The 14325-nt window shown below is 41.8% G+C and overlaps 1 protein-coding gene and 1 pseudogene across 2 annotated transcripts; one reads left to right on the top strand and one right to left on the bottom strand.

Annotated features, from left to right (window-relative positions):
- Positions 1-3484: 3484 nt before the first annotated feature.
- On the bottom strand, positions 3485-4906 carry LOC308090728 (signal recognition particle subunit SRP54-like; the record flags this gene model as incomplete). Its single annotated transcript, XM_080435992.1, has 1 exon — positions 3485-4906. The coding sequence occupies one exon, from the start codon at positions 4904-4906 to the stop codon at positions 3485-3487; it is 1422 nt and encodes a 473-aa protein (XP_080292118.1).
- A 7008-nt stretch (positions 4907-11914) lies between these two features.
- On the top strand, positions 11915-14253 carry LOC308090730 (signal recognition particle subunit SRP54-like; annotated as a pseudogene). Its single transcript has 2 exons — positions 11915-13318; positions 14167-14253. The product of its transcript is annotated as a signal recognition particle subunit SRP54-like (transcript).
- Positions 14254-14325: the final 72 nt, after the last annotated feature.

Genomic DNA, 14325 nt, shown 5'->3' on the forward strand with positions numbered 1-14325 from the left:
AGGACTTTGTTTTGGGTGCATGGGTTACTGGGGACAGCAAGACCCCTGAGGTGTGGGATGTGTGGCGTCCTGGGGTGTGCACTGGACACTGGAGGGACTTCCCAGCATGTCTCAGGGTGCAAAAACTTTGGTTATTGTTTTATTATCTCTGATTGCTATGGGAATGCATTGAGGGGGATTTATGTGTCATGTGTTGGAGCGACACAACACTCTATAGCAACGATTACTATTAGAGCTATTTAACACTTATTTTAACAAAGGAAAATCGCTTACCCTAAATTTAAGTCAACCCGTTCTCATCTAACTCCCAACTGCAGTAACCCACCATTACAATATGCTATGGCCTTTGCAGTGAGTCACCAGATCTCAACCCATTTGATCACATATGGGAGATTCTGTACTGATGTGTTAGACAGCACTCTCCACCACCATCATCAAAACACTAAGTTGCGTTCGGAAATGCGCACCAGGAGCGCACTCGCCTATTAGTTTGTATTTGGCCAGTGCGCTCAGTGCTATATTTCCGAACGCACCCTAAATGAGGGAATATCTTTTGGAACAATGGTATTCCATCCCTCCAGACGTACAGGCAGATTCTACAAATGCCTTCTAAATCAGTAATTCTCACACTTTCAAGATTTTTCTAAAATGTTCAAAAATAGCAGATGTACAAGCTCGCAACACGGCACGAAGTGACGCGCTGTGAACTTGTGTATCTGCTATTTTTTAATAGCCAACGCAAAACTCTAAAATGACACGGATGCTTTTCCGGCTTTAATGACTTAAAGCTGTTCTGACAGTGACAACTCGCTGTGGCCCAACATGTTCATTGATGTTGTTCTTTTCTTTAGTCGCCCTTCTTTATATTTAATTGTTGATAGACTTATTCATTCATTCACTGGTGATAGATCTATAGCGATATATGTATATTTATTAATTCACTGTGTTGATAGACTATATATAGCCTACATAATTATGTTCACTAATAAGGGAAGCACGCACATCCCAATAAAAATGTTTTATAGGTGCTGAACAACAATACGTACACTGGAGAAGGAAGGGAAGTCCACACACCGTGTAATTCACTCATTCAGAGATCCACTGCAGATATCTAGGGCAGCAGCTCAATATTTTTGGGCGGTAAAACCGCCCCTATATGTGAGGTTTGGACATCGACATCCATTGCACCCCCCCAACCCTGCGCTGTGATTGGCCACCAGTGTACCCCCCAAACCCTGCACCGTGATTGGCCAATCACAGTCTATTCAGGACTGTGATTGGCTAGTGAAACATGACACATGTGCATAGCCCTATAAATAGGGAAAAAAAAGGAATTAAAAAAATTCCAAAAAGGTAGCACATCCAAAAAAAAATCAATTAAATGGAGGACAAATTACTCACATTTCCACTTTTTTTATTGGCACACCAATAAATTGAACGCTTACGCGTTTGGGCTATGAGCCTTCCTCAGAGCATTATTTAGTTACCCTATAAATAGGACTATGCACTTAAAAAAAACACATTTATGGATTTTTTTAAGTTAGGGGTGTACAATGGTTGGTCCACAATATTACTTTTCTTTAAGTGAACTTCCATCACTGTGATGACCACTGTGACCACACCGCCCACTTCACACTGGGTGTGATTTTTTTTTAAATCTTATCTGTCTCTCGTGTATTTCATTCCCACTGCTGGTGCTGCTATGACACCTGAATTTCCCCTCGGAGATCAATAAAGATTTATCTTATCAAGGTGTTGCATCAAGCTCAAGGCTTTGACAGCTTCCAAAGATCATTGTTCCCGAGTCATTTTTGCATCACTTGTCAGGGAGGTAGAGTGGCAGTAGGTTCAATCTCTGGCTTTGTGTCGAAGTATCCTTGAGCATAACATAACTGCTCCACTTTCCTGTGTCAGTGAGTGCAATGGATAATAATCATTTACCAACTTTACATCAAACATATAGGCTGATGCGGTGTGGCTCATAAGAAATGGGGGAAACAAAAGAAAAGAAAAACAGGAGTACATTTTCCTAAATAATTACGTTGTATACGTCTTTGCAAGATAGAGATAATAGCAATCTACAAACTTGAGCGACTATTTGACGTATTTTTTTATAAAATATTTCTGAATGACCAGAGGCACATATTAACAATGTTGAGATTAAATACAAATATAGTAAAACAAATTTTTTTGTTAGAAGCATTGTGCTTTCTACTGTACTGGTGAATTTCGTACTCATTATTTTTGATAGTATGGCGATGGTCCACCTCCAGCATGTGTTAGAGCTGAAGTAGTGCATGTTGTGTTCATGAAAACGATTTTTTCCCGTTCTGTTAGAACCATGTGATTATGGGTCATGATCACTTAACTGCTCATTGAAGTCATACTATACCTTCACCTCATGAGATAACATTTCACATCTTCTACAAAGCCTATTTTATATTCATTGGCCTGTTCAGTGACTTGATACAGTATGTGATTTACAGTATTTGAGTCTTTTTTGCGCTTTAATCTTGCTTTAAATATTAAAAAGCTTGAACGGAGTTGTTATGTTCCTGGGGAGAATGAAGCTCTTTAAATGTTTTCACAAAGGGAGAAAGCGCCACCTTTTCTTTTCTTTTTTTCTCCTCAATTTAGTCGTTATGGAGGCACCATGGAGGAATTCCATGCAGGCTCCACGGTGGTGGGCAGGTACTTCACCTCTGTGCCACCCGGATGCCCCCCAGTGATTTATTCTTTAGTGAGACTGACGGTTGGAAAGCTGAGAGCTTAAACAGAGCATGAGGCATGCAGGAGGAAGTCATCAGGTGGTGTTTGACAGGCTTTCATAAATATACATTTAAATAATCACCTCTGCTGGAAACAAAAGGTATCATTCATTAGTGGTCTCACCCACTGACCATTATTTTTGCCATTATGCAGTGGGTCAACTGCTGTTTCCAGGAGTAAAGATGGAGTGAGAAGGGTCTCGTAGAGAACATGAGCAGTAATACATTTTTACATCCTTAAGCCCGATTTACACTTCCTCATCAGTAGTGGAAAGTAACTGTACTATACTTAATATCAATTTTGGATGGAATGTCAGAGTTTGAGATACTTGCGGGCATCCTATACAGGCTGATATCCTGGCCCTCTTCCTGTATATTGTGGCGATGGACCATGCCCTGAGACATGCAATCAGTTGGCAGGAAGGAGAGAGACACTGGATTTCATGCTGGTCCCGAGAAGAGTCGGCGAGTACATCCCATCACGATCACTAACCTTGACTATCTCGGACACAACAGAGAAAGAAAGGGAACCGATACTGTGGGAGCCGACCCAAGGCAAAATCTTGGGGGTGGGGGGGACCACCTACGTGGACACACAACACAGTGTGACAGCATAGCTAGCAACACTACAGAGCTCTGGACCCTGATGCTATGCTGGATAGATACAGTAGGATTGAGTGGAGGGCAGTGTTCCAGGAGTCCCGAGTTGGTGTCAGCTAGTCCACATCCTCGCTTTGCATCTCATCACATCGGAGAACATCCATGCCACCCATGTGATGCAGGATTTGGGGGTCCATCATCTTGACCATCTGGTTCATGTATCCACCTTTGAAAAGCCCTATGCTGCCTCCAATCACTTTGGCCATCTCGGAGAACTTAGTCAGTAACTCCTGAACATCACTGGTTGCAACCCCTGCCCCCCTGGCAACCCTCTGGATCCTGTTGGGCTCTTTACTGAAGAGCTTAGAACCATCCTTGTCATTCAACTCTTGGTCATTCATACTATCCATGATTGTCATGTGTTTCCTCAGTTTTGCCATCATATGCTGTTCATTTTGTTTGTTCATGAAGTCACTACTGCCAAAACCTGGAATCATTTGCATAATCTGTCCAAATGGTCCCATATTCTGAAACAGTTCATACATGTTCTGCATAGTGATCTGACCATGTATCAGACTGTTCATGAGTTCTCCATTGTCAGCCAGTTTCAATTCGTTAATTTTGTCAAACAATCCTTCGATGTCTCCCATTCCAAGCAGTTTTTTGATGAAGGGCTGTGATTTAAAAGGCTCAAAATCATCTATGTGTTCCCCTGTTCCAATAAAGATGATTGGACTCTTAGTGGCAGCAACAGCACTGAGGGCCCCTCCTCCTTTAGCGTGTCCGTCCAGTTTAGTAACGATGACTGAGGCCACGTCTACTTTATCTTTAAAAGCTTTAGCCTGAGATTCACAGGCCTGGCCAATAAATGCGTCCATCACATACACTATGTTGTCTGGTTGCACAGCGTTGGAAACTTGCAGCATCTCTTCAAACAGAGATTCTTCTTGTTTGTGTCGTCCACTCGTGTCAACAATGATGATCTCAAAGTTCTCTGATTTAAACCTCTCTACTCCCTCTGCTGCAATGACCACCGGATCCATCTCTGTGTAACTTCCATAGAAAGGAATTCTTGCTTTTGTAGCATTCTGTTTCAATTGATCAAAGGCACCAGCTCTGTAGGTGTCAGCACAGATCAAACAGGTCTTCCAGCCTTTCCTTTGGTAGTAGTATGCCATCTTAGAGCAGGTCGTAGTCTTTCCACTGCCCTGCAGACCAACAAACATGATGACGTTGTTCTTCCCTTTGGTTGGATTCCAAGCATTCACGCCTGGATCGACCAGCTGAACCAATTCTTTGAACAAAGCACATTGGATCATCTTTTTCTTGTTCAGACCAGAAGCCATCTCTTCCAGGACAATGGCAGACTTGACATTCTCTCGAAGCTGTTTGACAAGTTTAGTGTTGACATCAGCCTCCAACAGGGCTGTACAAACATCCTTCAACATGGAGTTTAACACATCCTCATTGATAACTATGGCATTACTTAGAGACCTCAGTGCCGAGGTGATCTTCCTCCCCAGGTCGGCTAGAACCATGGTGACGTATTAATGTCTCTCTGAATAAAACCACAGTCTAATTGATCCTCAAAAACAAGAAATTGATGACTGACTCTGAGAAGACTTTGAAATAATGCTGGGCAAAGAGAATTGATTGACTAGGATCGGTACCTGCCTTAATGTTTTATTGTACCACGTGCTGTTTTACATTTCTGACTAAAGTTTTATTCAATCAAATCAATCAATCAATCAATCAATCAGTTCAGGTAGGTGACTAGCAGTGGAATATGTTGTATGGGTTCTGGATCGTGGTTTGAGAATCGCTGGAGTTCACAGACTCTCTCTGAGAATGTGATTCTTTAAATACTGTCTGGTGGGGATACCCTTGCCATCCCAATGATGTCACAATGTATCAGCCAGCTCCATATATGGACATATGCATATTTGGGCATAATGGTTAAGGCTAGGTCAGCCATGCCAAAATATGTCCATGATGGCAGGCTCAAACATATTGAGTTACCATGGCGACCTAGTATCAACAAACCTGGATGCTGCGAAAGCCCAATGATGTCACAATGTGTCAGCCAGCTGAGCTCCATATATGGTATGGAATTCTAGGTCAGCCATGCCCATATATGGAGTCCATGATGTCAGGCTTAGCCTACCAGTATTCTATGTCCCTTTTATGCCCATACATGGGGATCTCTGTACTGGCTGTCTGTGTCCCTTTTATGCCCATACAGTATATGGAGATCTCAGTTTTTTTTCTTCAAAACAGTGTTTTTTTCAAACCTTTCATGTTAAGGACCCCCAAATTAATTATGTATTTGGCCGCAGACCCCCATCTGAAAATATCTTGTCCCCGGACCCCCATAAAATATTTGTGTTGTTCAATTCTATACCTTGGTTTTCTAGGGTGTTATTTCCATGAAAAGCATGAAGATTGAAAGCTTAAATGGGACCAAGCTTGAAACATGCCTCGACAGTTTGTCCTACATGTAATCTTTACTCCATGTCCTCATCCAAATGGTGTGCCTTACATACAGTACACTACAGTATGAATACATAATTGTTTGAAGCATTGAATAGCCAATCACGATAATATTTTGTAACTAGAAAAGTGTGCTCCTCAGAGCACAGGTCTCCACCAGGCTGGGTTGCCTACCCAGGGCCTGCAAACTGTGGTCATAGCCAGTGTTAATTTTGTCGACTAAGACTAAGGCTAAAAGACTAAGGTTTTTGATATTTAGTCGACTAGACTAAGAGACTAAGAGTAAACATTTTCAGAAGACTAAAGTAGGACTAAAACTAAATGGTGTGTTATTCAAAAGACTACGACTAAGACTAATTCAAAATTTTCTGTCAAGATTAACACTGGTCATAGCCTCGGAATGGGATCAGAAAAATCTAACTTCAAACCACATCTTGATCACATGACCCCACAGATAATGTATATAGATTTGTGTAAGTTTTGGACAGAATCTGTAAGGGTAGGAGCAAAAAGTATGAAGAAAACGTACTATGACATAAAATGTAATCTGGCACAAACAATGCCTAATATGATCCAAAAAAAGATGTTGATTATAGACCTACGGTTCAAGAGTTATAAGCCAAAACGTGAAGTGTGCTGTTGTAGTGGCACCATGAGGAGATTTGAAATATTTGGGATTCATGATGTTCTGCTCTGGCCTCCAGGGACGTGTGCGTGTACAGTTTGACACTGATCGGGCCAACGATGCCGGAGAATAACTGTTCACAGACGGGCGGACAAACATGCACGCACGCACACACGCACGCACACACACACACACACACACACACACACACACACGCGCACGCACGCACGCACGCACGCACACACACACTCACTCACTTGGACAGACAGACAGGGGCAAAAACATAGTTTGCCCACAGAACTTTCACAGCTGAATGCATGCACAATATGCATGTATGCACACAGTAGTTGAAGTTGAATTAAGTACTGCTGATGCTAAGGTAATTGAGCAAATCAAAGACATTGTGGACAACATGGTCTTCCCATAAGGGTCAGTGACTCAGTAAACAAGTCAATATAACCTTCAGTCCACGGGTAAGAATATTTCACTGCGGTTTACTCTGACTCTGACCCCATGCAGGTGACTTTAATATCATAACTTCAACAGTACTCATCTCAACTTCACCCATTAATTCATACAGCTGTGGGAGTTCTGTGAGATAATAGTAAAAGATATAAGTCATTAGAATACAACAATATGTATGGTAAGTTAAAATATAGAAACACTGATATAAGAAACGGTATTATCACTATATTACCTTGTATATCAGTATCAGAATAAGAATCAGAAATTCTTTATTGTTACACCTTAAAAATAAAAAAGGGTGAAACTCTTTTGCCCAGGCTCCACAGATTTGCAGTACAACAAATACAATAAAATAAAATAAAATAAAACCACAATACTTCAGCACTCTGGAGTACTGGGTACGAGGGCCACTCATGGCCACTCTTTCTACAAACAGACAAGCAGTGGTGGAAAAAGTACTCACATTCTTTACTTAAGTAAAGGTATCGATACTGCAATATTGAAGTACTCTGTTACAGGTAAAAGTCTGGAATTCAAAATGTACTTGAGTAAAAGTACAAAAGTATTGGCATCAAAATGTACTTAAAGTACCAAAAGTAAAATAACTCATTATGCAGAATGTCCCATTTCAAGTTTTCAAATGTATAACGATGTTTTGAAAACAGCAGATCTACAAGCTCACAATGCTGAGCTTGTAGATCTGCTATTTTCAAATGGCCGAACTGTATAGGGCTAAAGTGGTTAATGTATGTTTTGTAATAATAATCAAAATCTACAAAGTAACTAGTAACTCAAGTTTTCAAATAAATGTAGTGGAGTAAAGGTAAAATATTTGCCTCTGAGATGTAGTGGAGTAGTAAGTAAATTGGAAATACTCAAGTAAAGTACAAATACCTCAACATTTTACTTAAGTACATTACTAGAGTAAATGTACTTTACTAAATAGTTACTTTCCACCATTGCACGCGCGCGCACACACACACACACACACACACACACACACACACACACACACACACACACACACACACACACACACACACACACACACACACACACACACACACACACACACACACACACACACACACACACACACACACACACACACACACACCTTCCTTTATTCTCTTACACAGCTCTTGACTGCCCTCTAGTGATTAAGAAGAACAACAACATGTATAACTACAGGAATGCATTCTGTAGGCCCATGTCATGGTATTTATAGCAGCCCACCATTGTTGTATTCCTCTTGTTTCATTATATTTGATTACATATTTTGTTCTACTATCAGTTGTTTATGTTGTGCAGATGAGAAACGGCAAGCAAACTCAATTTATTAGGGTGCCAAGTACGAAGTCACCTTTTTTTTAATGAACCTGCAGAATGGTAGATAGGGTCAAACACAAATCTTTCTCAAATTGACCCATATCTTGATCACCACGTACAATATAAATGCATCCACTCTGCTCTTCCTGGTAGTTAGGATGGGCAAATATACAGAGGAAGAATTTCAGGTAAATTATTTGTGCAAATGTATATGTACATGAATAAGAAAATAGCAAATTTGTTGGCCTGTCTCAGGGTTCTTATAATAATATATCTATGTGTTTTGTCATTACAGGCGGTGTATTGCACTTCTCCTGTCCTCATGGAGTAGTTTACTATGTAAACCTTTTGTTTTGTTTTGCATCTTCAAGGTACTCTTTTAGTGAAATGAAGGAGACATTTCAAAAGCACAGTCTCAGAATCATGATGGATTGATTGATTGATTGAATATTTTATTAGACAGAAATGTAAAAACAGCACGAGTACAGTCAAACAATTTGTCTAAAAGGATAACACCAAAAAAGTCCTTGCTGTCTGGAGAGCTGGAGAGCTGGAGAGACAGGGGTCTCCCTGTCTCTCCAGCTATTTAGTAAACAGAAAATACATTTTCAGGTGGGGATACCAATTTCAATATGTAAAATAAATATTACACATTTTGACAAATATGCCCAATGGTTAATGTGTTTTTTTTTTTTTTACTCAATTGTTAAATCGTGATTTCAACAAACATGAATATGAAACACATCAGCAGTCTACATTAACCAAAAGGAAATGCATATATTTAATTCAATCTGACCAGATGCGGGGATATAACATATCACCAGCAGTAAAAACTAGCTTGCTATTGTGTTGGAAACCGTATGTAAGTTAGAATTATAGAGTTAAGAATGTTGGTAGTGTTAAGTTTTGAAAGTGTTAAGAGAGTTTATAGTGTTAAGAGTGTTAGTTTTAAGTATTGTTAGTGTTAAGAGTTGGTTTCTATGGTAAAACAAGGTGGTTGCTGGGGTAAAACAGTGGTTTCTATGGTCAAACAAGTGGTTGCTAGAGTCTAATACACTGGTTCCCAAACTGGGGCTTCGGGCCCAGGGGGGTCCCCGAATTATTTTGGGGGTTCCCATTTGATTAGCTTAATGTGCAATATGGTTTTCTTACTCAACCGTAAATAAGCCAACATACAGTGTATACAGGGTCTGCACATTTTTAATGTTACAATTTAATTACTTTTAAGACCTTTCTAATACCAAATTGACCAAATTGTCAAATATTACGTAAGAAAAAGGCAAACATTGTGAAAATAGCTGATCTACAAGCTGAGCTCAGCGCGAGGCGTTGTTGAGCATATTTCAGAGTCAAACTAAATGTAATGCCTACAATTCCAATTGCTTTGGTAGGGTGGTCCCCAGTTCAAATATGATTATTTTGGGGTGTCGCAGCCTAAAAGGTTTGGGAACCCTTGGTCTACTGGGTAGTTGGTAGGGTAAAACAGGTGGTTGCTATGGTAAAACAGTGGTTGCTATGGTCTAATATGCGGTTGCTAGGGTAAAACAAGTGGTTGCTAGGGTAAACAAGTGGCTATACGGTCTAATAGGTGGTTGCTAGGGTTAACAGGCAGTTGATAGGGTAAAACAGGTGGTCGCTAAGTTAAAACAGTGGTCGCTAGGATCTAATAGGTGGTTGCTAGGGCATAATACAGTATGTGGTTGCTACGGTCTAATATGTGGTTAATATGGGGTAAAACATGTGGTTGCTATGGTAAACAGTGGTTGCTATGGTCTAATAGTTGGTTGCTAAGGTGTAGTATATGGAGGGGGTCTGCAACTTTTATGATATGAAGTGGCATGTTTTTATTTTCTTGATAGTCAGTGTGGCATATGAATATTACATATAATCATGACACCACATGCAAACCACATTTTGATTGTCCACTTATAAATAACAAACCACATTTTTTATCTTCTTATTTTGAAATAAGTGCAAACTGAGTGTGACATGCACCTACTGTACGTCACACAGCCGATCTGACTGATATACCCATATATGGAGATATCTGTACTGTATCTGTCAGTCCATGTCCCTTTTATGCCCATATTTGGAGATCCCTGACATCATCAGTATATGCCTATATATAGATGGGTTTCCTGTTTGTAAACATGAGAGGATGATGCGCACGCAGTGGCGGGATGAGCCTGTAGAGGGCGCTATTACCCGCAGCAGCTCTGGCCATTGTACATTCAGAAAATAAATGGTCTTCACCAGGTTTAATGAAAGTAGATTAAATGATGCAGTTTGTAATATCTTCTTTACTCAATAAAAATGATTTGTCGAAAGTTGGATCTGTTTGTATATAATAGCAGCATTATGCCTATTATGCCTATAATAGCAGCATTATGCCTATCTAAATCCCGAAAATAACGAGAGAGTGAATGGCGCTTCCGGTTCGTTCTCCCCCGCACATGCGCAGATTGCGCACTCTGCTCTGTGATGACGTCGCGCGGAAACCCATCTATGGGCATGCTGATATGCCCATATATGGAGATTTCTGTATCTGTCAGTCCTTGTCCCTTTTATGCCCATATATGGAGAGTCCCTTTTATACCCATATATGGAGATACCTGATGTCATCAGTATATGCCCATATATGGGCATGCCCCCTTTTGTGCCCATATATGGAGCTGACTGATTTGTTTGCTGATGCCATGACGACACATTGAGGTTAGACAACACACTCCATATTTGCGCGTAGCTGCATTGGGAACTCCCATATAGTTATGGCTGAGTCATGGTGACATGAGTGTGACCTCTGGAGCTCGCCCGGCCTTAAGCTGGGGTTGCAATGGCAATCAATGGCAATCAATGGCAATCAATTGGCTCATTTGGGTGAAGGCCAGAGCCTTTCTGGCGGTTCTGGATAACTACCAATCCAACTGACTCGACGCCGGGCACGGCACCCTCTCTGGTCATTTGCGTGGCGAATTTGAAGTCGGTCGGTGGAACAGTTCTCGAGATACGTGGATTACAGACGAAGATACGTCCACGTACAGCGATTCCTTGCATTTATTGTAAGGTGTATTATTATTATCATTATAGTTGAGAGCAGCCACCATACCCATGTCAGAACGGTTCACAACGTTTTCAAATTCAGTGTTAGTAGGGCTTTCACTGCAACCAGGTTTGTTGATGCTAGGTCGCTATGGTAACTCAATATGTTTGAGTGAGTCCAGGTTGTTAGGGTTTCCATTGTTGATTGTCAAAATACTTGCCCATCATCATGCACTCCATATTTGGGCATGGCTGCCTGGAGAACTATCATGTATAAGCCCATGCCCATATATGGAGCTGGCTGACACATCGTGACATCATTGGGATGACAAGGGCATCCCTGCAGTATATAAAGACTCACATTCTCAGAGATTCTAACCAAATCACAGAGACCACCATTCCAACGGCCAACAGAGTTCATCCCTTGCAGGATTCCAACAATACCCTCCTAAAACGAACCAGGATCCAGACCCATACTACATATTCTGCTGCCATTTACCTACCTGAACTATCCTTTGAGTTGCACGGATTAGATACTGTATCTCTGGTTAGGTTCTGATCGGTTGGTTGTTATTTAGAGAGACATTAATACGTCACCATGGTTCTAGCCGACCTGGGGAGGAAGATCACCTCGGCACTGAGGTCTCTAGATAATGCCATTGTTATCAATGAGGATAAGTTAAACTCCATGTTGAAGGAGGTTTGCGCAGCCTTGTTAGAGGCTGATGTCAACATTAAACTTGTCAAACTGCTACGAGAGAATGTCAAGTCTGCCATTGTCCTGGAAGATATAGCTTCTGGTCTGAACAAGAAAAAGATGATCCAATGTGCTTTGTTCAAAGAATTGGTTCAGCTGGTCGATCCAGGCGTGAATGCTTGAAATCCAACCAAAGGGAAGAACAACGTCATCATGTTGGTTGGTCTGCAGGGCAGTGGAAAAACTACGACCTGCTCTAAGATGGCATACTTCTACCAAAGGAAAGGCTGGAAGACCTGTTTGATCTGTGCTGACACCTACAGAGCTGGTGCCTTTGATCAGTTGAAACAGAATGCTACAAAAGCCAGAATTCCTTTCTATGGAAGTTACACAGAGATGGATCCGGTGGTCATTGCAGCAGAGGGAGTAGAGAGGTTTAAATCAGAGAACTTTGAGATCATAATTGTTGACACGAGTGGACGACACAAACAAGAAGAATCTCTGTTTGAAGAGATGCTGCAAGTTTCCAACGCTGTGCAACCAGACAACATAGTGTATGTGATGGACGCATCTATTGGCCAGGCCTGTGAATCTCAGGCTAAAGCTTTTAAAGATAAAGTAGACGTGGCCTCAGTCATCGTTACTAAACTGGACGGACACGCTAAAGGAGGAGGGGCCCTCAGTGCTGTTGCTGCCACTAAGAGTCCAATCATCTTTATTGGAACAGGGGAACACATAGATGATTTTGAGCCTTTTAAATCACAACCCTTCATCAACAAAATGCTTGGAATGGGAGACATCGAAGGATTGTTTGACAAATGTAAAGAATTGAAAATGGACGACAACAAAGAACTCATGAACAATCTGATCCATGGTCAGTTCACCATGCGGGACATGTACGAACAGTTTCAGAACACGATGAAGAGGGGACCAATGGAGCTTATGCAAATGATTACAGGTGTTGGCAGTAGTGACTTGAGCAAAGGAAATGAACAGCAGCGTTTGAAGAAATATATTACCATCATGGACAGTATGAATGACAAAGAGTTGGATGACAAGGATGGTTCTAAGCTCTTCAATAAACAGCCCAACAGGATCCAGAGGGTTGCCCGAGGGGCACGGGTTGCGACCAGTGACGTTCAGGAGTTACTGACTAGGTTCTCCCAGATGAGCAAAAGTACGGGAGGCTTCACATGGCTCTTTAAAGGCAGAGCCATGTCTAAGAATAGGAACCTGATGGCCAACCAAATGGCCAAGATGATGAACCCACAATTCCTGCATCAAATGGGTGGCATGGGTGGCACAGTCGGTAGCGCTGTCGCCTCACAGCTAGAAGGTCCTGGGTTCGATTCCCGCCGGGGACGCTGTGGGCGCTGGGGGCGTGTCTTCTCCTCCGCGTCATCAGCGCCCATACCCTAGGTGGGGTTGGCGAAAGGGCCTACTCTGTGTGGAGTTTGCATGTTCTCCCCGTGTCTCCTAGGGTAGTTAATACCCTCACAAAAACATGTAGTAATCCTGGTCGCTATACCGCCTCCCCCATGACAGCCGGGGCACCTGATGGAGGGGAAGGGAACTGGTTGGAATAACGTGTTCCTTCCACGCACTACGTCCAACCAGGGAAAACTCCCCCCTGTCAGGTGACAAGAAGGTCAGTTGGCTCTCATGCCTGAAGGAAGCATGAGCTCGGCCCTGGCCTCCCTACTGTGGGGGACTGGTGTAGTGCTGGTGTAGGGCTGGTGTAGCGCCCAGGATCACTTAGGAAATTGGCACCGGGTGAAAAAAATGGGCTACAAAAATCGCGGGATAAAAAAATAAAAATAAAAAATGGGTGGCATGGGTGGTCTCCAGTCTATGATGAGAGGAAACGCAAAAGGCATGATGTGACCACGCCCACGCACAACATAGCAGACATGATATATGTCATGTAGGCCTATTTATATTTTTACTCCATTACATCCACTATTATTATTTTGTATTATCTTTGTATTGTTGTCTCTGCGGAACATGTCCCACCAATATTTAGTTTCTTGTACCTGTGATTGAGTGACAAATAAACCCTTCTTGAATCTTCTTGATTCTCGGTGTCACACAAAGTATACTTTGCTTCTGAACATGCTATTTTCATATCATGTTTCTATACCTTGGTTTTCTAGGGTGTTATTTCCATGAAAAGCATGAAGATTGAAAGCTTAAATGGGACCAAGTTTGAAACATGCCTCGACAGTTTGTCCTACATGTAATCTTTACTCCATGTCCTCATCCAAATGGTGTGCCTTACATACTGTAGCACCACCTTGTGGCACCGTGTGTGT

This window comes from Gymnoscopelus braueri (genome assembly GCF_963280865.1).
Source record: "Gymnoscopelus braueri genome assembly, chromosome: 8".
NCBI lineage: Eukaryota > Metazoa > Chordata > Actinopteri > Myctophiformes > Myctophidae > Gymnoscopelus > Gymnoscopelus braueri.